At 45.3% G+C, this 26449-nt stretch overlaps 1 protein-coding gene across 2 annotated transcripts in view; it reads left to right on the top strand.

Moving 5' to 3' along the window:
* Positions 1-26449, top strand: part of LRBA (LPS responsive beige-like anchor protein) — a 2244423-nt gene that overhangs the window by 2027280 nt on the left and 190694 nt on the right. For both annotated transcript variants that reach the window (XM_078676915.1, XM_078676916.1), the window contains exon 49: positions 9350-9439. In XM_078676915.1, the coding sequence (XP_078533041.1) occupies positions 9350-9439 (90 nt within the window). The remainder of the gene's footprint in view (positions 1-9349; positions 9440-26449) is intronic.

The raw sequence follows: 26449 nt of genomic DNA, 5'->3' as shown, positions 1-26449 counted from the left end.
ACGGCTGGATTATGCCAATGGTTTATACCTTGGCCTCCCAAAATACCTGACTCATAAGCTCCAGGTAGTTCAAAATGCGGCTGCGAGACTGTTACTGCGAATTCCTTTCAAGCAGTCAGTCTCTCCGCATCTCCGAACCCTGCATTGGCTATCAGTTGCCAACAGAATAAAATTCAAAGCTCTGACGCTTGCGTTCAGATCTCTGCATGGCTCCTGCCCACAATACCTGAAAAACCGCCTTCCAAGATACTCCCAAAGCCGTGCACTACGGTCTAATGACCGTGTCCAACTGGTCGTCCCGCGGGCAAAAAAGGCCCGACTAGGCGGTCGGACCTCTTCAGCTAACGTCTCCGCTCTGTGGAACTCCCTGCCACAAGCAATTCAACAGGCCCGCTCCGAACCCTGCTTTAAGAAACTACTAAAGACTTGGCTTTTCACCCAGCCACGCTAGCTCTCCTATTTTTTTTTGCCTCAGGTTATTTGTGTTCTACTAGCGCCGGGACACCTCCGCGAGAGGTAGCTGTTCGCGCTGTATAAAATCCAGTATTATTATTATTATAATTACTTCTCGTATTTAGCCCTTTGTGTTCGTTATATGATTATATAATCTTGTTTAAGTTACTCTACATGAAAAAAGTAACAGCAAAGTAATGCACATTAAAAAGTAACAGCTTGATATAAGCTATTCATGCAGCTCTGTTGGGTGTAACGTGCTATACAGGGCACCATGACCTGCTCCACTCTTTGCCTCTTGTGAATTATGGCCCATCTCACACTTAACAGTGCTAACAAATAGCATATTACAATTTGCACATCTACACAAATGCTAATTTTACATTTCAGTGCATTTGCTGCTCAAAATACTGGGGTATAAAACCCATATCAAGCAAGGTCCCCGTGAAACAGAGAAAATATTTCCCAGGTAGCTATGAAATTTGGAGGTCTTTGTCATAATGGCACACCCAAACCACTTTGCACAGATTTACTATTGTTCGCTGTTTGATAAAAATTCATTTCATGAAATGTAATTGTTGGGGCGGAAAAGGTCCCCTGCTTGCCTCAGAAGAGTGTGGAGCCATGCCCCATAGTAAGTTCTGCATGTGTTTTTGATTTTTAGGCCTCAGTGTATATGAGAATCAATTCAATTCAAAGATGCTTTATTCGGTGTGTATGAATACAACCATATAGCAACAAACATAAAAATAAATACAACATACATATGTGTCAGTTTTGGTTTGCCAAATGCCTTGGTAACTTGAATACATTATACATATAACAACACATATCCGACAATCTTTAAAGTACTTTTTGGTACATTTGTCTACTAATGTATGTGCAAATTTAGCAATATTAAAGTGCAAAAATAATTATATCATCCTTACAGGTATATAGCTTCCAGTGAAGCATACTTCTACTTATACATGTGCAAAATGGCAAGATAAAGTGCAAAGCAACTATACCGTTCTTTCTGTGTACAATATACACAATAGCAGCACTTGTCCGGCATTAGTAGATGTGCAATTTTAGCATAATAAAGTGCAAAGTGACTATACCATCCTTCCTAAAGTGCAGTATGCATTTAGCAGCACAAAATCCGAATACTTTAGGAATGTATCTCAGAGGTTCAAGAAAAAAGTGCATCGTTGGTTGAGTTCATACACTAATTGATTTTCGTACAGAAATACATTTTAAAATATAAGTGGCCTCATGGAAACATACATCTGGGGTCTCTAAATTAAACATCAATTGCATCGCTGTTTGTATACTACGCATATTATATTTTAAAAAGATGGGTTTCAGATAAAATTTCCTAAAAGAAGTATAAAAGTTACAAGATAGCAAAAAGTGACAAGTGCTCTGTTTAGATTTGTCATCACAGGGACAAAGACAGGTACCGGGTTTCTTAGTTACAGGGAATGCCACTAGATGATGCACAATTCCCAACCGGAGACGGGTCAATACAAAACGGTGGGAGCTGATACTAACAACAGTAAGGTAAGTTTGGAAACCTTCATTAGTGTTATATTCCAGATAGAGATTAAACGTACTTTGTTTTACATATCTTTCCATTCTAATCCCATCTGTATATTTAAGGAATGAAACTTTGAGCTCCCGCTTCGACAACGCAGACCCCGTTGTTAGATCTTTAAAGATGTTTAGACCATACAGTGTCTTAAACCAATTTTGTATGTGGCTTAACCAGGGAATATTTAATCAGCGATCGAGCTTAATACAGTCAGTAATTACATCCTGGGTAAATTTTGTCTCTTCCTTTGCCCAGATTGAGCGCCATAGGGACAAAGGTCGTAAAACAATTAGATCATTAACATAATTTATGTCAAATTCTCTATGTACTATCTCAGTTGAGGCCGTAGTCGGGGCACAAATTAATCGTTTTAAAAACGCATTCTCCTCGCGCTGGATCAAGTTAGCACTCTGGGCATTATATCCCGGCCCCGTATATGGCTGATGTTATACATCTTGCATTATATATGGACAACATTTCGTGAATTCTGCGACCCCCTAATTTGGCAGCAAATCTAAAAACACAACTTGTATTCCTAGCCATTTTAAAAAGGACACTTTTTTGTTCACTGTCCCACCTCCCGTCTCCTGAAAAAGGGATGCCTAAATAACAGAAACTCCTGACAGATTCTAATCTTTCCCCATCTAAAAAAAGGGCTTGCATTTTCTTGGTTTCTTACCACATATCATTGTAACCATCTTTACTTTATTAATTTTCAACTTCCTACTTTCAGTAAATATGTAGAACTGATTAATTAGATGTTGCAATCCGTTTTGGGTCCCGGAAAGAAGGACCGCGTCATCCGCGTATAAGAGGATTGGGATTGGGTTACCATTAATGATAGGTGCATCGGCATTAGTCTGTCTTAAAATTTGGTCTACGTGAATTATAAAAAGGGAGAACAGAAGAGGGGCAAGTACACATCCTTGTTGGATACCTCTCTTAATTTTAAAAAAAGGGGTGCACTCTCCATCTGTTCCAAATCAGACTTTGCTGGACAAATTGTTGTACAGCCTGGCAAGCAGATGAATGATTTCAATAGGGGCACCCATCGCCAGGAGGATAGGCCAGAGCAGTGCGTGTTCCACCAGATCGAATGCTGAACTCAAGTCAGCAAAGCACAAGAATAGATTACCATCTTTAGCTTTAGTATACTTGCTGACTATAAGTTCCAGGTTCACGCACTGCTCCATTGTTCCCATCCCCCTGCGGAACCCATACTGCACTGGGGATAAGATGTCGTTTTCCTCAACCCAGGCTTCCAGTCTCACTAATAGGACTCGACTAAGGATTTTAACTGTCGAGTCCAGAAGTGAAATGGGACGATAGTTTCGAGCTTCGGACCTAGATCCTTTTTTGTAGAGTGGTACAATAATTGACTGCCCCCATGTTAATGGTAGGTTGTCTTCCACGGCCGTGTTAAAATAGCGTGTCAATATTGGTGCCCATAGAGTCATTTCGTGTTTATAAAAGTCCATGGGTACCCAGTCAGGCCCAGGTGCTTTGCCACCCTTACTATTTTTGATTGCCTCTGTAACTTCATTTAAAGTTAAAAATAACTGCATTTTCTGCCATTTAAGGCATGGTACTGTATCAGCACTTAAAATGGACCCATCTGGATTAAAATCGGAGTTAAAAATTTCAGAAAAATGGGCAATCCATGCGTGGCAACTAACATGCAAACTGATTTCAGGAATATTGTTGTTCTTTAAAAAGGGACCGTTTATAGTTTCCCAGAATAATTTGTGATCTTTTGTTTCGGCAGCCATATCCAATTTCTGCCAAGCATCATTTTGCAACTCTTTTTTTCTGGATGCTAAGGCAGTCTTATAATTAAATCGCGCTTCTCGGATTCTGTCTTTATCTCTTGGTTTAACATCAAGCGCTATTTTTAACTTTTTTAGTGACTGAGCACAGTGCTTGTCAAACCACACAGTTTTATTTCTCTTAGGCTTTCTATTTCTTACAGCCAAGGAGTTCTCAACAGTATTAGTTATTTGCAAAAAACTAGAAAGTAAAGCGGGCGCGATCACATTAGGTGCTAGGCAATAGCCAACCTCTCCACTACATTTGCGGATAATATCCTCCATTAATTTATTGGGGTCTATTTTGGTCCATTTGATCCTCATGCCATTTGGTCTCTCGGCCGTAATCCCATGGACAGGCCTACTATACACATTTGTTTATGGACCCCAACCCATTAATTCCATTGATATACTATTATGGTCACTCACTGGCTGCTCTATTACCCAGACATTGGAATAAACAGAACCATTGGACACCAGGATATGATCAATGTTTGAGTGGGCATCTCTCCCTCTAAATGTTGGGCACTTTTCATTATTTTTATTCTTTGTACATTCATGCATGTGTATGATGAGTGCCCATTGTTACATTGAATGAGATCCATAGTTGGGCTCTGTGGTCTGCAGAGACATACCATGTGCACCCTTCTTTACCCTAAACATACCCATCCCTCCCTTTACCACTACTTAACCCTTAGCTCTAAATGTAATATTTAATTTATTTTCTTTTTTACTGGGGAAACACCCCTTTTTTAAATTTACTCCCAACCTTCCTTTACCACTACCCCTGCCAAACCCTAAAATTACCCATACCTCCCTTTACCATTACCCACCCCAAACCCTACATTTACTCTTACCTTCATTTTACCATTGTTCACTTCTGAACCCTGAAATTACTTCCCCTCACAATGTGTGTGTGTGTGTGTGTGTGTGTGTGTGTGTTCGTGAACTTTTACAGGACTCCCTTGGCACAGTGTTGGCTTTTAATTAAGCCTGCCCTCATGCAAACACGACCTACTAAAGGAAATGAATGCAGCATAATTAATCAAATTAACTCGAACTTACTGAAAGAAAAGCACTTTTAAACGTAACACGGACTTCATGTCCCAGGAATCATGGAAGTGGCATTACAACCAACAAACGTCCACTGGGGGGCTTGAAATAAAAAGAGCCGGAAATCAGAGATTACGTTTCTCAAGTGATCTGTTGCAGCCCTGGAAGAAGAGGTCCTGTACCTGGAAACGCGTTGGCATATTTATTGAAAGTGAAGTTTGGAGGCAGGCATAAAAACGCAAAGCCGGATGGCAGAGCACTGCTGTGTGCTTTCCTAATGCTTCAGGCATTTTGAGGATGAATATATATATATATATATATATATATATATATATATATATATATATATATATATATATATATATATATATATATATATATAAATATTCTGAAAGAAACAGGTTAGTGTTAGATTCCTTACCTTAGAATATCCCCAGGCGACAGACTGGATCCGGAAAGTTTTGCGTAGCAGTACCCCTGCGCGTCGGTAGGCGTTGTCTGCGGCTCCTCGTCCGTAGTCGGCGCCGGGATGACGTCGTCGGAGTACTTAGACGCCGCCCTCACGCGCTGACGTCAGTTCTTCTTCTTTTTTCCGCGCCGGCTAGCGCAGATCCGGAAAAAGCAGTACTTCTTAGTCACTTTTTGACACAACTTTTTCGATCTATTTTGATAATTTTTCGAGTCTTTACGACTCTCGGTGCCGATAGGGATGCCCGGGTTCAAGCCCTGTGCCGACTGATGTCGGTTACCGATCCCCACCGTCAGTGCCTCTTTTGCCTTGGAGCCGACCACGAAGACAAGTCGTGCCCCGACTGCCGGGCCTTGACGTCGAAAGCTAGGCGGGGGCGGTCCCATAAGCGCCTCGAGCTCCGGCAGTCGGCCGTGCGCCGCTCACAGTCCCGGTCCAGGAGGGGGTCGAGGGACCGGTCGCGGGCCCACAGTCGTCGAAGCTCGGCGACTCGTCACCATTCGTCGGGCTCCAAGTCCTCAGGTAAGAGGCACAAGAAGTCGAAGAGGTGACATCGCTCTTCCGACTCCCCCCGGACGCTCGCGCGATGTGGCCGGGGGTTCGGGCGACACCGCCCCTGCAGCTCCGCCGGTGTCGCAGGTGTCGTGGCCAGCTCCATACCCGCCGGTCCCTGGGCCGAACGCGACGCCGGAGGAGATCGATGCCTTCCTCATGGCCATGAGGTCGCTCTCTCCTCCGTCGAGTCCCGCAGAGGTGCCTTTGGGCCCCGCGGCCCCGTCTGGTAGTCCAAGCGGGCTGGGTGCTTCGGCCCCGGCGCTGTCGGATGCTTCGGCCCGGCGCCGTCAGCGACTTCGGTCCCGGCGCCGCAGGACCCCACTGGATCCGGATCCGGGTCGCCGCCGGTCGACCTTACGACCCCGCCGGCGTCGACCCCCAGGGTGTCGCCCCCGACGCAGTCACCGGATGGCGTCGTCCCCGGTCCCTCCCTCGGTCCGGATCCGGCGTCGGACCGGCGTCGCTCGACGACGCATTCGGCGCCGGCAGAAGAGCAATTCTTCTATGATCCGGCCCCATCCTTTGAACCTGAATTTCAGGAGATGGAGGGCGAGGGAGACTGGGAGGGGTCTGAGGACCATCTGGCACGGGAGTGCCAGTCGTATCAGGACTGGGCAGATGAGCTAGGGGAAGCCAGTGGTGTGGACACTACGCCCGACACTGGCTTTGTCTCCCCTCCTACCGTGGCTACGGAGGAGGGGGCTGCTTACAGTGTGGTGCTGACGAGGGCGGCCAAGGCCTTGGCTCTTGAGCTCCCCGTCACGACAGTGAGAACTAACATCCTCACTGTGGTCCTTAAACCGCAGGCAAGCTCTTCGGAGCCTCTACTGCTGTTTAATGCAGTCCACATAAGTTTAACCATTCGTAGCCCACCTGAAACCTTTTATAACGCAAATATCTCAAACTACTTAACGTATTTACGATAAACCAAAATTGAATGCAGCCTAATAAATTTGGAGTATTTATTTTCAGCAGTTTTTGCTGTAGCAGAGACTAAAAATTCCTAAGGCAAATGCAATATTTGTATTGCTCCAAATAACGGAGCCCTCTTAACCAATCTGCATTAAATTTAAATCCAAGAGCCAAGTTGAAATGAACTAAAAAGTGTGTCCGGTTTCATGCCATTGGTGAAATGCTCACGAAGTGTTTGAGAGCAATAAAAAATGTACATTTCATGTTTAAAGTGGAACTTGCCGATAACTATAGTCGATACATACTACTTTGTTACACACAAACCTCCCAGGAAGAGGTTTTTTTGCAGTTTATAAATATCTTTGCAGTACTACAGGTCTTCAATTCATTAGGTTAATAAATTGAGAGAGGACCCCACGCGTTCCAGGGAACAGGGTACCAAGTGACAATGTAAAGTCAAAGAGAAATCCCCGGAAGAGTATATGTATTTGGATACCTAAGCACAAATAGACAGTATGGATAACTCCATATCAATACTGAACAGTCTGGTCACGGACTAGTATGTGATGTTCACAATTTTTTATTAGTTAAAATATACATCATAGTTAAAATTTCAGTAGAAATACAATTATACTGAAAACATTCGATAAAAAGACACACATTAAAAAATGGCGAAAATTCAGAGATTATACAATAATTAAAAAACAATTGAATCTATTCAAATTCAACTGAACAACACAATACATGTAAAGGTACACAATTTCTAAATTATCGACATACTTTCATTAAAGGAAAACGGATAAACAAAGGACAAGAAGAACCCCTCTATACACAGAAAATAAGAAATGTAGTCACAGATAAAGGATGATTCAACAGCCTATCCAATAGTATGCTAGAAGCCCTGGTATTGCAATATGCAAGATATCCGGGATTCTAGTGGCTTGAATTCATACGAAAATGCAAAAGGCGTCGACGCGTTTCGGTGTATCAGCACATGGATATCGCTACACCTTCATCAGGACGGTATCGATAGGGGTCATCTGATTCAGTGGATGGAGATCAAGGCTGTATAAGACAGAATTATATCAGTCAATATCTGGTGCCCTCCCTCTTGGTGAGGCAATCTTTACACAACACACCCTTTGATGGATGGTGGCATTTAGTTAAGAATTCTATCTACAAATCTTTTGCATTTTCGTATGAATTCAAGCCACTAGAATCCCGGATATCTTGCATATTGCAATACCAGGGCTTCTAGCATACTATTGGATAGGCTGTTGAATCATCCTTTATCTGTGACTACATTTCTTATTTTCTGTGTATAGAGGGGTTCTTCTTGTCCTTTGTTTATCCGTTTTCCTTTAATGAAAGTATGTCGATAATTTAGAAATTGTGTACCTTTACATGTATTGTGTTGTTCAGTTGAATTTGAATAGATTCAATTGTTTTTTAATTATTGTATAATCTCTGAATTTTCGCCATTTTTTAATGTGTGTCTTTTTATCGAATGTTTTCAGTATAATTGTATTTCTACTGAAATTTTAACTATGATGTATATTTTAACTAATAAAAAATTGTGAACATCACGTACTAGTCCGTGACCAGACTGTTCAGTATTGATATGGAGTTATCCATACTGTCTATTTGTGCTTAGGTATCCAAATACATATACTCTTCCGGGGATTTCTCTTTGACTTTACATCTTCAATTCATTAGGCCCAGCTTTAAAAACATCTGCTAAAGAAAGTAACAGGCAAGGATGTTCTAACAGATCTTGACTCTTAAACCCTTATAAACAAACAGAAAACACGTTCACTTTTTAAGAGCCGGTAATAATTGTTAGATACAGAGTACTTTTACAGAATGGCTCCAGGCTGTGTTGGTTGTTGGACTGTGGAGAGGGAAGATTGGATGCTTTTCCAAGTCATTCTTTGCTGACAATTGTGCTGAAGCAAATAAAAAGGCTGGGCAGCTCTTTCATTAGCATTGCATCCTTGTTGTGTTTGTTATCCGAGACACCACTATGCCAGAGAGTGTTTGCTGTGTGCGTTTTCTTGCATTTTCAAGTTTGGAAATACATTTTTTGTTATTAATTGAAACATTAGGATTGCTTTTATTTACTGTTCTATGAGAAAGACATTGAGCCTTAAGGAAATGAAGGCTTCTCCTTCTAAAATGGCAGGGCAAGCCTTCATGTGGGAAGGTTCGTGTCTGTCCTCGGCAGGCATTGCAGGAAGGCCCGCAGAGTTGGATTTCTGACCGTGCTGCCTCGTTTCTGTTTAGTATCACCGGACAGGAGTCAGGACGGGGAGGTTTAGACGGCGTTTCTCATGGAATAGCATCCGCAGTGCACAGTGACCTCACCCTCAGTACTGGTGCCAAGCTCTTAGCCCCCTGGTGCACACTCAGGGTTCACTTTCAGTGTGAAACTTGCCAGAAGTGTGGATTGACGTGTTCAGATGACAGTTATGGTTCTATTGCTCGTAATTAACACCCCGTAACATGCAAACCTGCTGCTGTCTTTTTCAGGCTGTCGAGGCTCAAATCCGAAGCTTTGGACAGACTCCATCCCAGCTGCTGATCGAGCCGCACCCTCCCAGGAGCTCCGCCATGCAGGTGGTGAGTACAGCCTGCCCCTTCTGACCGAGCTCTGTCTCTCTCTCCAGTATCACGAAAGACTGTTGTCTCTGACTTCTGATGTTTCTACTATAAGTAGGTTTATGCAGAAAAGAAGGATCCCCCCCCCCCCCCCTCCTCCGAAAAAGGAGATAATTTGAGGTCAGGCAGACGAGGGGAAGAACACAACACAGGATGAAGAGCTCCCTCAGGACCTACGTTTCTGTGATCAATGTAGAATTGAATTCAGCATGGGCTTAATGACAATGTCATGACATCAACAAAACTAATAAGATAAAAATAATTTTATCATAATTGTTTATGTAACTTCTTTTTTTATAATTGAAGATATATGTATCAAAACATGTCTTCACTTTTTTCTCCTTTTTTTATGAAACACTTTTTGTATAAATATACATACAAGTCAACAAAATGATTCCAAGAAACTCCAGAATAAATGCAATACATTAAGTTTTTGATACATATATCTTCAATGACAAAAAAGAAGTTAAATAAACAATTATGATAAAATCAATGTTATCTTATTAGTTTTGTTGATGTCATGATATTGTCATTAAGCCCATGCTGAATTCAGTTCTACATTGATGAAAGAAATGTAGGTCCTGAGGGAGCTCTTCATCGTGTCTACTTTAAGTAGGGCAAACTTCTTCGTTATAGCACCAGTTTTTCTTTTTTCTGTCTTCCCCGATTCTCTTGTGTTTGTCTCCACAACAAAGGACCTGAGTGAGCCCGCGTGGCTTGAGACGAAACCTGGGAGCATCCTAGACGGTTCATGAAATCTCGTGAAAATGTTTCTTTTCAGCACTGCGTTCATTACATCGTCTAGTAGTCTAATTGGTAAAAACACTGCACCTGAAATGGAGGTAACCATAAACGATGCTAATCACTCCTCCCCTGATTTCACTACTCCTGATATTATATGTCCATATACCTCGAGTGCACGGACATTTGCATTTGCAATGGCTTTGCAGTACAAAGGGTGATGTTTATGTAGTACTGTTTGACCCAGAGGGCGTACTGGTACAAGATGTCATGTCGCTAACCTGTTATTTCTGTACATTTCGCTATCTAAACCTCTATGGTTTACAAACATTTATTGATCAGTTAGTCCTCAATGCAGCAATTCAGTTTCTGATACTGAATCTGTTTCTATCTGATAGATACTTCTAGCCACTGATTCCTTACCTTAGAATTTTCCCCAGCGTCTGACTGGATCCGTAAACATTTGGTGAGCAGGACCCCTGCGTGCCTTTAGGTGGCGTCATTCGGCTCCACAAGGCATTGTCTGCGCTGGAAGTGATGTGCGTGGTGTCTTAGCTTGAGGACACCGGCCTCCTAGGAGGAGGACCTGAAGCTACGCCTGTAAATGTTAGATCCAAGAGTTGCATACATTGTACCAGTCATGACTGTGTCATACATGTGCATATCCCGTGTGTGTACCCTTGCCAGTTTACTTTCAATTGCTTCTTGCTTTTCTCACACAAAGTACCCTTGTACGCACAGACGCCAGATCATTTTTCATTCATATTTTGCTGTTCTCATCCGTCTTTCCTTCTCTTCCTTATGCTTGGAAACCTTATTTTATGACGCACTGACTTTAACCCATGCATGTTGTATTACGACCCTTCCTTTTTAGCTAATGTACCACATAATCTCTCTTTTGTCAGAGGAACAGCCATTTGGTTCATGCCTATGCTTCCTTTTGTGCTACCATCTTGATGTGCATGCGGAGTAAAAGTACCCCCATCCCACAGGAGACGTGGGGTTCATTACCAGGATGTGGAAGCAGGGGCGATGGGAGCACACGGTCTAGGTCAGCATGGGCGGGGTACTGAGAATTCCTTTGGACAATGAGGTGGCAAGACACCTTTCCCAGGGGGATCGCCACTTCCTTTGTCAAGCTCTCGCTTAGAGTTCTTCCAAGCGGGCACAACTTACTCTGTCTCAGGATCTTTTGCATCCTTTTGTCATAGGATGGAAACTAGATTGCCAGAACTAGGATTCTCCAGCACGACCTTCAGCCCTGTGGATTAGGAAGAAAATGTCACTACCAGTTCTGGAGCAAAATGCCAGAATGCAGACGTTAAAGACAGAGCTGTTCACAACGTTGTACAATTCACAGGCATGACTTCAACATAGTATGCAGAGAAGTTTTGATTCCTCTTCAGATCCATTCAGAGTTACTCCCAGAAGTGTGTCGAGCAGGGTATGTTAAAGGCTAAACAAGACAGTTGTTGGACTCCTTCATAGTCCTAATATAATCCACAGGCTTCACTCTCTCATTTTTGCAGCAAATGATTGCAAATCTTGTCCTGGTTACAGGAATTCCACCCAAAGTCGTATGCACCTAAAATCATGAATCCTTGTCTCAGCTGTTTACTATTCTCTCTCCAGGCCTTCCAAGCTGGCTTCGAAGGATATCTGCTCTCCTGAGCATGATGTAGGCAAAGAGGCATTCTGCAGACACTTGCTCCGCTGGGTCTGCCGGGCGCCTTCTCTGAAGAGGAAAATGTATACAGGTTTGTATGCAAACACATTTCCTTCTGATGGATACTTCGAACTGCAGGTTCCTCCCCTTGTGAATTTCCCCAGGGTCCAGACTGGATCTAAAAATAATTCATAGCAACTCCCTCGTGCATTCGTAGGTGGCGTTGTGTGGTTCCGCGATGATGTGATGTCTGAGCCACTATATCTGTGCCACCTTCACGCTCTTATGTTCCTTTCTTGGTGGGCTTCCAGATGCGAATCTGAAGCTACTCTCTCGAGTCTGTCTTACTGACAGATTTCTTCTCAAAATGTTTCCAGTTTGCTAGGGACGTCTCCTCTTAAGGCGACAGGGTTCAAACCTTGGAAGGATTGCCACAAACGGATGTTGATGATGAACCCCCACAATTCTGTGTCACAAATACACCAAGATAAAGCCGAAGGCCATCCGGTACCTCGTTACGGATTATAGCTGGAAGTCAAAGCAGTCCCAATCGAGGACACAGAAGTGCTCTTGGTCCAGAGGCGGATTTCATGAGTGTTCGTCAACGAAATTGAGATTTTCAAATAAGTCCAAAAAGTCAAAAACAGCAAAAAAGTCTAAACACGGCGCCCTTACCTCCTGCCACTCCAACCATTTAGAGCCATGATACGCCCTTGGTACGTCCATACCTCCTTAACTCTGCCTTCCACCCCGGAACCTACTTCACCTATTCAACCCAACTTCCCTGGCTGCATGGCTATGCAAAATGACAAAAGGCAGCTCTCTTCATGGATCAGTGCTTTACTTGTGCGGAAATAAAATAACTAATGTCACTGTGCCGAGGTGGTGCCTATATAGGTGGTGCCTATATAGATGGCGTGGATGTCACTGCTGGAGCCGATGACGTCACACAGAGCAGAGTGAGGCCACCTTCGGGATCCAGTCTAACCCCAGGGAAATCAAAAGTAAGGAATTTGCAGTTAGATACTGTCTCTACCAGTCCTTCAAGGCAGTTGTGGAATTTGACTTGACTTCGGTCCCTAAGGACCCTACATGGCCTGCAGTTGGTTTGCTGTCAGCGGATGCATCTTTGGCACAGATTGTGCTACTCGACCTCACTTCGAGGTAATCCTTGGCTTAGGACTCTACACCTATACCATTTAAGCTGCAACAGCCCACACAACAAATGCGAGTGCTGGAAGGGGATGTGCTGCAGCAGCATAAGATGGACGGAATGCTGAATGGAAGGGGAGCCAATAATCCTGCAACTGCCATTAGGTGTGCAGCAGAAGTCCTGGGCCTCACTTTGCCCACTACTAAGGTTACAACTAATGTTTTAAGAGGTCCTCCACCCAAGACAGACAATGCAGGAGCCTCTCCTCCCCTTTAACAAGGCCCTCGTGGACACACTGTTGGACACCTAGGCAAAGCCAGAATCATGCCCTCCAGTGAACAGGCAGATTGCGAGGTGGCATAGGTCTGCCAACAGTATCCTGTCTTCCTCCTCCAACACCCTTCACCCGCAAGCTTCTTGGTATTTGCCTTCACAAGTCGATTGAACACCAATGCGTTTCTGCCCTCACTCCAAGACAAAGTCGAAATACATGGTGACTCACACAGAGAATATCCGCCGTAGCTAGCCTTGCTTTGAAATCAGTCAACACCAGCTGTGTCCTGGTAAGATACTTGCATGCATTGTGGGATATGGTTACAGACATCTTGTCAACGGTCCCAAATGATATTCTGCCTAACCATCAGCACCTCATACAAAATAGCCAAGACGTGACAAAGTACTCCATAAGATCAGGTCTGGACACTACTGACTGCCTGGGTAGAGCAATCGGAACCACAATAGTGCTTCAACGTAATGCTTGGATTCTCAGCACTGTATTTTTTAATATGTCCAACAGTCACTCATGGACATGCCATTCCACGGTACTCATTCGTTTGGAGACAACGCAGACTCGACCCTTGCGCGCTTTAATGACAGCAAGGCAACAGTGCTTTCTTTTGGGCTAACGCTTCCTGTGCGGCTGTTTCCCTGGCAGTTTTGTCCCTTTTCAAAGCTTTGGAAGGGGATATCATCAGAACAATGTCAGAATGTGCTTCAACAGCAACAGGCCTCTCAATCATTTTGAGGCAGAGGCCAGGGATCTGGCCACCAGTGTCTAGGCCCTCAGGGGCAACAATGTACCCAAGCCCCTGCAGCAAAACTGTTTGAGGCCACCTTCCACAGCACACGATCACCCAGTGGGAGGCAGCATCACCTTTTACCTCCCCGGGTGGAAGCGCATCACATCTAACAAGTGGGAGCTCCAGATAATACAAAACATTTTCTTCCTATTCTGACACAAGCCTCTGACATGACTCCCACACCAAAAAATCTACTGGATGACCACTTGTCTATACTCTAAGGCGAAGTTTAAGCTTTTTGGCCAAGGGAGCCATTGAAAGGGTACCGGCATCAGAAATTGGAACTGGTTGCTATTCCTGTTATTTTCAGGTGCTAACAAAGGATGGAGACCTTCACCCTATCCTAGATCTATGCCCACTGTACAACTTCCTCCAGTAAGGATATGTACAAAATGCTCACACCGGCCCAAGTTTTTTCTGCCCTGAATCCAGGAGACTGGATGGTGGCCATGGATCTGCAGGATGCATTGACCCACATTCCTAGCCTGCAGTCCCACAAATACTACCTAAGGTTTCAGGTAGGCAGCAATAACTTCTAATTCTCAGCGCTCCCTTTTGGCCTTACTAGTGCACCTCGGGTGATTGGGGTGGTCGCTATCCATCTGTGGGGTTTGAGAATACCAGTCTTTCCATACCTCAATGACTTGCTACTGAAGGCGGTTTCACCTCAAACAATAGTAAACAACCTCCAAACATTGGTTGACCTGTTGACATCTTTACGCTTTTCCATCAACGTGCAGATGTCACACCTGATTCCTACACAACAGTTCCAATTAATTGGAGCCATCCTGGACACTGTGGTCTTCTGAGCCTTGCCCCGACGATTCCGAGCTATGAGACCGACATTTCAACCCTTGACGTTGGTATCAGTGAGAACAGTTCTGAGGATTCTTGGCATTCTGCATTTTGCTTGTAGACCACGCCAGATAGCTGTTAATAAGATCTGCAGTTTCAGTGGCCTCAGCATCAAGGAAAACCTTTCGGATTCCATTCAGGTGTCATGGAGACTGCTAAAGACCTGCAGCGGTTGCTGTCCGCCAGCAATTGGACCTGTGGCAGACGGACTCTCCCTACCACACCCAGAGCTAATGGTTGTGACAGATGCATCATTGCTGGTTTGGGGAAGGTCATCTGGTAGAGGTGAAGATCAGAGGACTTTGATCTCCAGCCAAAGCTTGCCTCCACATCAACTTCTGGGTGTTACAGGCGATCCTCTTGGCACTGAAAGCCAACTATCAAGGGAGAACAGGTGCTAGTTCTCACAGACAACTCCTCAGCCATGTGGTACTGCAACAAACAGGGCAGGCTGTGATTGTGTGTCTTGTGCAAGGTGGCCTTGCATCTCTAGAAAAGGCAGAATCTTTAGGGCATCTCCCTGGTCGCACAACACCCGACAGGATCTTTAAACGCCAGGGCAGATGAATTGTCAAAAACACAAATGGTCCTGAAGGTGGAAGTTCCTGATGTGTATAAGATACTTTTCTAACCAATCATTTTGTTTAAGCCCACAACAATACATTTGTTTAAACGCAACATATCTGTAGAAGGTTTGTTAATTTCTATTGTTGTGGAACTCTACGGTTATACTCCCCCCTTCAGAACCATTTGTGTTTTTGATAATTACCTTACCAAGGTCCTAGGGTTACTGGGTAGCCCCATATGTTTTTGCAAAGGGCAAATGAATTGAGCTGACACTATCTAATAGTGAATGGTGGCTATATTCAGAGGTGTCATAGGGTGTCTTCCAGCATCGGGAGAACCCTGGCTCAATCTTTTCATCACTGCAGAGAATGTGCAGTGTCCCAGGTTTTGTACGTTGGCATTCCCAAAGTAATTCTCGCTCAGAGATACCTTTCGCCCACATTGAGACTCTTCTACACCTTCCTGCCTCTACTTCTCCTGCCCAGAGTTCTGAAGAAGATCAGGAATTACCTTTGCCCGAGCCATCCAGTGGCTCTGGCCTGTGCGAGGAGAGTAGGTTACCCAGTATTTCTGGCCATGAGCGTCTGTCTTCTGATCCTGCTGCTACTTGGAGGTGGGCCTCCTGTTGCAGCAGCAGGGCAGGGTCCTCTACCCGGACCTCAGCAACCTGCACCTCTATGCTTGGAGACTGAGCAGCAACAGTTGATTGCTTTCTATCTTCCTCCCTTAGTAGTTAGTGTTATACTGGCAGACAAGCGTCCCTCTACTAAAAGTGTTTATGCGAGTTGCTGAGCTTTATTGTATGGTGTTCTTCCTGCAACATTCAGCCTTTTCAGGCACAGCTAGCGGATATACTGTGTTTTTTTAAGCCCAGGAAGGCCTTGCTGTAGCAACAGTTAAAGGTTATTTGTTGGCCCTTAACCTGATGCGTGCGGGCGGAATTCCGCTCGTACGCTGAGAATTTGTAAAGTGCACTTTACATGACGAGCTGGGCTCGTCATGAGCGTGCGAGGAGGCTACCTCATGACGAGCCCAGCTCGTCATCAGCGTCGAAGGGGTTAAATATACCCGATCGGCATCTGTTTTCAAATCACCTGTTTTTATATGTTTGTGTTTTTAAAGGACTGATTCACATGTTCCTGCCAGCACCTTTCATAATGCCGCAGTGGAATCTTAACTTAGTTCTCCCATTCCTTATGTGTGCCCCACTTGAACCAATGCTCAGCTGTTCTCTATGATCATTGACACTAAAAACAACATTGTGGTCACTTTTACTCATCATGTGAGGGCCATTTTGCCTGATCTGTCTTGCTTGATTCCCTGGTCTGAGTCATTCTACAGACCCACAACCTGGGGGATATTGCCTTGGTACCTATTCACATGGTGAGGAATATGCTGTTAGAAGTACCCATCAGAAGAAAAAGTTACTTACCTTTGGTAACGCTTTTTCTGGTAGATACTCTATCTAACTGCAGATTCCTCACTGACCTACCTCCTTCCCATTGTGTTGATTGGACTCTTCTAGTCCAGACTAATGAGGTACCAATCTAGAGAGCTGCACGCTGCCATATTCTGATCTGTCCAAAAGCACGGAGCGAGATCAGAAAGAAACTGACATCAGCGTGTGGAGGTAGCACAAATATTGTGGCCCCGATATCACATCTGTGGCGGGACAGACTTGACACAGAGCCACATGAAGCCACATACTGAAGGGTGAGGGAGTTGATCCGAAAATCTGGTGCCTGTGGACATTCACAATGTGAGAAATTTGTGGTCAGATAGAGTATCTACCAGAAAGAGGGTTACCACAGCTAAGTGACTTTTTCTATTTAGCAGCCCCTTTGGATTTCCTCTCTCGTCCCTTCGACCTTGGTCCGTTGAAGTGATAGCTGGGTGTCAAAGCCAATAAAAGGCATCAATGGGTTGTGATCCCAGAGAGAAATATATATGCACTTCAGTTGAGCTCAGGCAATGTATATTTAATATTCCCAAATTGATAAAAACATAATCTGAGTTTATTTTTCTTACTGGTAAGTACAGCTTTCCTACATTCAGCAGATTTTTTTTTTGGGTCAAACATTACATTTAATATAGGTGGAATGTGTACTGCGACCATGGCTGTTAAGAAAATGTGCATTCTATTAATTGCATGTTCTGTAAAAATAAGGTGGGACAAACTTATCCTTTATTGTTATCTTCCCACATTTGCTTTCTGTGCAGCTGCACATGGGCTGTGCACACAGAACAGTCATCTACTAAATTGATGGTTATAGTAATTTGAAAATAGAAAGAGCTATCCTTTAAAGCAGAACCCATGTAGCAGGGACTGTATTTGGCCACTGCTTCTACAAACCGGATAACAAAAGATGTCCAGAATAAAAACCTGGGTGAAACTTCGCAAAAAAATACCCATTTGCTTACACTTTGTAGATCCTTTCCCCTAAATTCTCTGACTTTGAGGGCCTTACATAAGTTCAAGGAAAGCCATAGGTGCATGGTAACCTTGAACGCCCCAGCTTGGAAAAATAGAGGATGTCCAGCCACTTAAACAGTTAAGTACTGGGTGCCTGACTCATTAAAATTATGATGGACCAGTACCATGGTGGCCCAAGACCTGCAGAGGGGCTCCTGTGAACAGGCCATTGCCCCACCCCAGGGGACCCCAGTTTCCTCACACAACACCCTACCCTGGAGAGCTTGGTAGTCCAAGCCTCCTCTTCCGATACAAATTCTGGCATATTCCATAACAGCTCACCCACTAGTGAATTCAAGAGGCTAGACACCTTAGGTGAGACAATCTTTCTTCCATGAGCCAGGCATTGTGGCCGTGAACACTGTGTGCCTTTTGGGCTGTTACTCTCGTTCTCTTTAAGATTTGGCTATGCATGTGCTGCCCATGTTTCTAGAGGAGGCCTGGGCCATACTCTCCCAAGCAATGGCAGATGGTAGAAATTCAGCTAAGTTAACCATCCAATGTGGGCTGGACACGATCGACTCACTAGGCAGTGCAGCTTCTTCCTTAGTGGCCTTACGCCACCATGCATGGCTGAGAACGACTGGCTTTTCAGGGCCTGTCCAAGCTTCGCTTATGGACACATCCCTTGATGGCTCCTGTCTCTTCGGAGACAAGGTGGGCTCAGCGCTGGAGCACTTCAAGAATAGCAGGACTACAGCCAGGTCCATGGACCTTTTAATGCCCCCCCGCCAACCCAGTCCGCCTATCGTGGTCATGGAAGGGGCTTCCAGCTGCGTCATTACCTGCCCAGTCTCCAAGGCATGTAAGCTCCTCATCCTCTGTGTGTCCAAGGACGTGACATCCCCAGACCCTGTGGGTCAGGCGGCCAGAGAATAGGCCAGTCCACTACCCCAGCAGCAGCCTTCAAACCTCTTTAGTTCGCCCTCTAACCATCATGGCAACCAGTGGGAGACAGGATATGCCATCACCTGCAGTACTGGAGGTCAGATCACTGTTTTTTCCAGATTGTCCAAAGTAGCTGCTTACCTACCCTTCATGACTACCCGATCACCCATGTTACCCACTTGTGACAGGTTGGCGAAGAGCCATCTATCCGTACTTAGAGAGGGTGCAGACGCCAGAGTTGGCCATGGTTGTTATTCCTACTACTTTCTGGTGCCAAAAAAGGACAGAGACCATTGTCCTATCCTAGACCTGCTCCCTTCTTCCTGAAAAAGGAGAAATTTAAAATGGTCACGCTCGCTCAAGTCTAGTCTGCCCTCGGAGACTTGGACTAGCATTGAACTTACAGGGTGCATACTTACACATTCCTGTCTTGCCTGCCCACAGGCGTTAGCTGCAGTTTATGGTGGACCACAAGCACTTTCAATTTGCTGTGCTCCCTTTTGGGGTTACCAGCGCCTCTTGGGTGTTCACCAAGGTGATGGCTGTGATTGCAGCTCATCTGCAGAGATCAGGGTTATCAGTCTTCCCCTAGCTCGATGACTGGTTGTTGAAGGCGGGCTCGCCCCATCCAGAAGTCTCCCACCTCCAGACTACGGTGCACCTCCTGTTCTGTCTGGGGTTCATTATTAATGTGTCAACGTCACATTTGGCTCCCTCTCAGATGCTCCCTTTCATCTGAGCTATTCTGGACACTGTGTGGTTTCTGGCTTATCCTCCCGAATGGCGAGTTCAGGCTATGATACTGATTTTTTTGTCTCTGTCCTGGGTTTCGGTAAGACTGACTGGCCACCTTCAGCCTGCTTGTGACAGATGCCCACTGGCATATGCGGGCTCCGCAGTGGGACCTAAAGTTCCAGTATCGCAGCATCAGGGGAATCTCTCCAAAATGGTCCAGATCTCGGAGGGAGCTGCAAAAGATCTGCAGTGGTGATTAACAAACCGCGATTGGGTCAGAGGCAGACCCCTCTCCCTTCTCCAACAAGATCTGACAGTAGTGACAGATGCGTCACTCCTGGGATGGGGCGGCTACCTGGGAGGAGTGAAGATCAGAGGCCTTTGGTCACTGGCGGAATCCAGACTCGACTTCAACCTTCTAGAGCTCTGAGCGATCCACCTGGCATTGAAAGCCTTTCTATTTTCCATCAAGGGAAGGCTAGTGCAGGTGTTCACACCACCGCCATGAGGTAACGGGTTTTTAGGAACCCGTTTGGTGCCAGGGGATAACACCCGAAGACCTCTGAGTTCTCCCTGTTCCGGACCACAGAAACACGGAGTCTTCTAGTCGAGTCAGAGATCAAGTTTTATTGGCAGCTACCAAGTAACAGGTGTCCTAGAAGCACGACAAGCACGGGTCATGTGTTCTCAGGAGACTGTTAGTTTTTACAGAACCAGCCTTCTCCTTATATACAGAAATAATAGCTGCAAGCAAGAATTCTTGAGTTTATGATATGGCTATACACATATTTCTACAATAATACAAAAGAGCGAAGTCATGTAGGCAAGCCCGTATTTTAGATGTCCAATTCGTGATAGATTACCTAGCCAGGCCCGGAACTCCCATCAGATATCGGTGAAGCCCCAATAAAAGAAGGCACCTCCTAGTCATAAAACTGGCCATAAACAGGGAGCGTGGACAGGTGTGTATGTGTGTAGAAAACATGATCTGTACGCGGTGAATGGTTTGTGGTATGTTGTGCATTGATGCTATCGTGTTTGGCCACTGGGCGAGGAGCTGCCCAAACAGGTTTGGCTGGAGGCAAGGGAGTCAGTTGGGACAGGTCAGGGGGAAGTCAGGGAAGGTGGACGTGTCCTTTTAGATCAAGCTCGACCTTTAATTGACTTATCATGAGGGCAAGACACAAGATGGATACCGTTTACAAAATGGAGTCTGAGGGGTCGGGACGGAAACTACGATTCAGGGGTGTTAGCATACCTCGATCATGACGCAAATGCATAGGAATGATGTCCTAATCATTATCGGTTCGTCGACACCAAACTCGTCATGGTACGTTGATGTTTCGGGACACGGGTATCGGACCTCGATACCGGGACAACAGTAGGGTCCAGAATTTCAGAACCACAGACCCTCCTTTTGCCCTCATATAAGGCAATAATTAATGTTAATCCGAGTCTAAGTCTGTATGAAGGAATTCGTGGAGATGCTGCTGTAGCATCATTCTGTTGCTCAGTTCGTCCCTTGACACAGGCTTCCGTACACATGAGGTAGCACAAAGGCCACATAATGCAGGAGCGCACTGTACACACAGACAGAACATAAACAGAAGTGCTAAGATCATCCCAATGAAGATCAGTGTTTTCCATCCCCAGGTAGCGATCAGTTCTCAGAACCACCCTAGTAAGGACCAGTCCCCTTTTTCTACGTGAAGGGAACCAGATATCTCGTGTAGCTTAGAGATGGCCTGGTACACTGTCGGTGCGTTATCAGGGATGAAAATGCAACAACTGGATTGGATCACTCTACACACACCACCACGATCGGCGAGTATGATATCTAGGGCAACTCGGTTCTGAAGGGTCACAAGTCGATCCGACTGAAGTTCGGTCGTCAAATTGCCAAGGGCTCCGGCCGTTGTAATCACGGCGGATTCAACTATCCTCGATAACTGGCGAATATTCCTGCTGTTCACCATAGGCCCCCAAAATGGCAGAAAACCCTTTGCGAAGTCAGCGAATTCCTGACCCGCTGTGTCGTCTTTACTCACGACACCTCTAGCTGTCCTTGTCCGATGGTAATCTGCTCTGGCCGTGTAGGTGGGAGGCAGCAGAAATGGGATAAAACATGTACCTGAGAAGTCAGGGGGCAACCAGGTGTAGGCTTGGTCATGGCAGACGAAATACGTGCCTTTGGCTGCTAATAGTATTGGGGAAGTTCGGGAAGCGAACACATATGTTTCCGTGCATATACTCTTTCCTAATTGTGCTTTGGGATCCCTGCCGATACCTTGTAAACATAAGTGACCTCGGTTGGGTACTATCCAAACTGGGCGGGATTTCTTTGCTGTCTGGCTCTTACTCAGGTAAACCCCATATTTAGTTACGTTCCAACGAGTGTACGGAGTGAGTTCATCTTTGGGAATCGTAAGATAGGTGTCGAACTCTCTACTCATATTTCTTATCCCTGCTACTAGTGCCTTGTTACTGGAATCACTCTCAGTAGAACGGGTCGGGTATGGTTCTAGGGCGAATAGGAACATGGTCTGGAAAGCCCACAGAGAACCATAATAACTGAATGGCAGGATGAAGTATGGGATACCCTTATCCGTCGTGTGCGGCATGAGTCCGCATACCCAACAGTTCGATGTGTTCATTATGGACTGGTGTTGGTGTAGAAGTTGAATGAATGAGTTATTTACAAATTCGAGTCTTCTGGCAGACTCGTGTTCAGGTAGAGGGTGAAAGTAGTGTGGAGAGATAGTAGGAGGAGTTGGTGGCCGGGTGTCATTTGAAAAAGTAACTTGGAATACGAATAGAGTATAACCAGTCAAAAACATCGTTATGCTACACAACATTAAAATACATGTTATCAAAAACCTTCTTTTGGCCAGTACAGTGCATAATTGTCTTTCAAAGTTCGTGAGTCTGGTAGGTCTCTTTACCCTAGGAAACTCCATCCTCTAGTTGCTGCCCGCGGTGGTAGGTTGGTTCTGCCAGGGAGTGCGCTCTGTTCAGTCCGGGGTAACTCCCTTGGACCAACCAGAACCGTTGACCTAAACGTCCCCAGTTGCACTCCCCAGACTTCAACCGCGACCCTAGCAGCAGAACCGGATGGCGGTTCGAAAATCAAAAATGAGCAAGTTTCCTGAGAGTGAGAGAGCTGAAAAATCAAAATAGTTCTTGGGGGAAGGGAAATCGCATTGGTTTGCTTTTTATTTGTCTCTTTGTCTTGACCTTAGATTATATTGTTGTTTCCCAGGTACGGTGTGGTCTTCAAACAATGTCTCAGGTTCGGTAGTGTCCAACTGCATAGACGGTGGCACAAGTCCTTGTAAAATATGATCACTCTCCTTTTCGGTACCAGTTTCTTTTAAACGTGCATCGCTGAAAGGGATGAAGCGAGGTATGGATTCTGTCTCGGAGTCGGCAATTCCTTCCTTGACCCACCGGTCGTATGGAAGGGGCAGAGGGACCCGTTTACAATGGGTCCCGTGCACCCAGTTCTTCTTGCCTTCCACCCGAACAGCTGATCTCGTGGAAAGAAGTACCAGGTATGGTCCGGTCCACCTCGGCTGTCCGTTGTTTGTGCGCTGGAAATTCCGCACCAAGACCCATGTGCCGGGTGCGATGGAGTGACCTGGATCGTCGGAGGCTGGCGGAGAGGAACTGTGAACCTGTTGGTGTAAAACACGCAATTTAGTTGTTAATTCGCACAAATAGTCAAGCGGTACGGGGTGCTCTACTTCGCTGAGTTTCTTTGGCCTTGGCACGCCCCAGACGTTGGCTGGGCGGCCAAACACTATCTCATGGGGGCTAAGTCCTAACCTGGAATGGACGGTCATTCTGGTTGACAAGAGTGCTAGGGGCAAGGCGTCAGGCCATTTAAGACCTGTACAGGCTTGGATCTTGGCTAATTTGAGCTTTAAAGTGCCATTGTAGCACTCTACTAATCCAGCTGATTGGGGGTGATTCGCCGAGTGGAACTTTTGTTGTATGCCTAAACACTCACACACTCTCTTCATCACGCGTCCTACGAATTCACTTCCATTATCACTCCAGACGATTCTAGGCATGCCGAATCTCGGGAAGAACTCTTTGACAAGGGCTTTGGCAGTTGACAAGGCAGTATTGTCCTTAAGGGGGTATGCTTCCACCCACCTGGAGAAAGTGCAAACAACAACGAGCACATACTTCAGATTGTTGCATCTCTCCATGTGAATGAAATCGAGCTGCAAAACCTCGAACGGATACGTTGGAGGCGCAAAATGACCAGCTGGAGTTGGGGTTCCCCTACCGGGATTGTACTTCAAACACACCATACAGTTTCTGACCACATTCTCTGCATATTTCGGGATATTGCTATTTTGCCATACTGGGGCCAATACCTTACAGATTCCTTTCGAACTGATGTGCGCAAATCCATGAGCCATTGTTACTACTGCAAGTACATAGGCGTTAGGTAATAGCCATCGCTGGTGTTCTGACAATTCGACCCAACAACCATTCGCATCTAACCTACCCTTACTTTCTCTCCATTCATTCACCTCTTTCTCCGTTGCCTCGGCTTGTATAGATTTCACGCTTTCGATGGTGTCCTCACACATTCCCACATCAGTAATCCATCTAGCGGGACCTACAACATACATCCGACTCATTGTGTTCCTTGCAGTCTCTTTCGCAACCTCGTCTGCAAATGCATTCCCGCGGCCAACATCATCCTGAATCTTTTTGTGTGCACTGCATTTTACAATGGCAACTTGTAGTGGCAAGGTCAGTGACTCGAGGAGTGCATTAACTAACTGACCATGTTGTATCTTTGCTCCATGTGACGTAAGAAACCCACGTTCACGCCACAATCTCCCAAAACTGTGAGCCACACCAAAGGCGTATTGGCTGTCAGTGTACACATTCACTCGCTTTCCTTTCGCCAACACACATGCTCTGGTAAGCGCAATTAGCTCTGCAGCTTCTGCAGAATTATGGGAAATGCGCGCGGTCTCTATAATGGTGTGTAATGTCGTTACGGCATATGCTGCAGTCGTATCACCATTCGGCAGCTTGAAACATGAACCATCAACCCATAAAGTATCGTTGCATTCAGGAAGGGGAGTGTCCTGTAAGTCTACTCTCCCTTTTGTCTCTTCTTCTGTCCTAAAACAGCAGTCATGGTTATCAATCTTGTCTGTTTCTGTCGGAATGGGTAATAACGTTGCGGAATTCAGTGTATCACACCTCTTTATGTGGATGTGACTTGCTAGCAGTGTAAGTTCGTAACTGGATAGTCGAGCGCTAGTAAGATGTTGTGTCTTCGCCCTGTTTAGTAAAATGTCTACTGCATGCGGAACCATAACGATCAGAGTATTGTTCATGACTAAGCCAGCGGATTGTCGGATGCAGACAGCTGATGCGGCGGTAGCCCTCAGACAACTTGGTAGGGCTTTAGCCACAGGGTCTAGAGTTGCCGAAAAATACGCGCATGGGCGCTGTCTGTCCCCAAAATGTTGTGTTAAAACTGATAATGCACAACCTTCCTTCTCATGGACATATAATGTAAAAGGCTTACTGTAGTTGGGGTTTCCCAACACAGGAGCTGAACATAATGCATCACGCAACTCGTGGAAACTCGTCTGGCAATCTTCAGACCAAGGCATAGGATTTGGCGTGTCTTTGCAGAGTAGTGCCAGCAAGGGTTTAGCTAGTAGTGAGAAATTCGGTATCCATTGTCTACAGTACGATGTAATGCCCAAGAAGGCTCGAACCTCTCTCTGTGTCCTTGGGGCACTCAGTTCTGCAATTGCCTGTATTCTTTCTGGTGTCAGTCTCCTTCCCTCCTTCGACAAGATGTGACCTAAGTAGGTTAATTCTTGTCGGCAAAATTGTAGTTTGGAAAGAGAGACTTTGTGCTTCATGTTACATAAGTGATGCAATAATGACAGCGTAGCTCGTTTGCAAATTTCTTCAGTGTCTGCAGCGATCAGCAGATCGTCTACGTACTGAATCAGAGTTGAACCATTCGGTAGAATAATCGTGTCTAGTTGTGTTTTCAGGGCCTGACTGAATATTGATGGGCTTTCGCAGTAGCCTTGAGGAGCGCACTTGAAGCGGAAGCTTCGTCCTCCTAAATGGAATCCAAAAATATCTCTACTCTCCTCGGCAATCGGGATGCTGAAGAAAGCGTTCTTCAGGTCGATCACCGAGAACCAATTTGCTGAAGCTGGAACCATCGTCAATAAAGCAGTAATGTCGGGGACAACTGGAAACTGTGGGATAACTATCTTGTTCACTTCTCTGAGGTCGATCACGAACCTGTACACAGGCGGTTGTAAAGGATCAGTACGCTTTAAGACGGGCAGAACTGGACTGTTACAAACATTTCCTGTTGTTTCTTCGATGACGTCTTTATCAATCAGGTAATAAACAATCGTCAATAATGCCTTTTCACATTCGCTAGATATTCTGTATTGGGGAATACGTGGCAACCTAACGTTGGCTTTCAATGTTATGACATACGGTGCTATCTCCAAACGATCTACATCATTAGAGCCATTAGCCCAAAGTATATCAGGAAGTGATGACAATTCAGTCGGAATATTGTCCTTTGACAAATACATTGGAGAAATGACTTTCTTACCTAAAGTAAGTTGTACTCCCAAGGGGGAACAGTACAGAGTCGCATATAACCTTTTTAGCAAATCCAAACCTAACAAATTTTCACCGCAACCTGTTGTAAGAATGAGGGGTGCTTCTAATTCGCACGGGCCAATAGAAAGAGATATAGGACTGGAGATCGGGTTCCTAACAGGGGCGCCAGAGA

This window comes from Lissotriton helveticus, chromosome 2_1, assembly GCF_964261635.1.
Source record: "Lissotriton helveticus chromosome 2_1, aLisHel1.1, whole genome shotgun sequence".
NCBI classification, from domain to species: Eukaryota; Metazoa; Chordata; class Amphibia; order Caudata; family Salamandridae; genus Lissotriton; species Lissotriton helveticus.
This window is presented reverse-complemented; position numbering and strand designations above follow the sequence as displayed.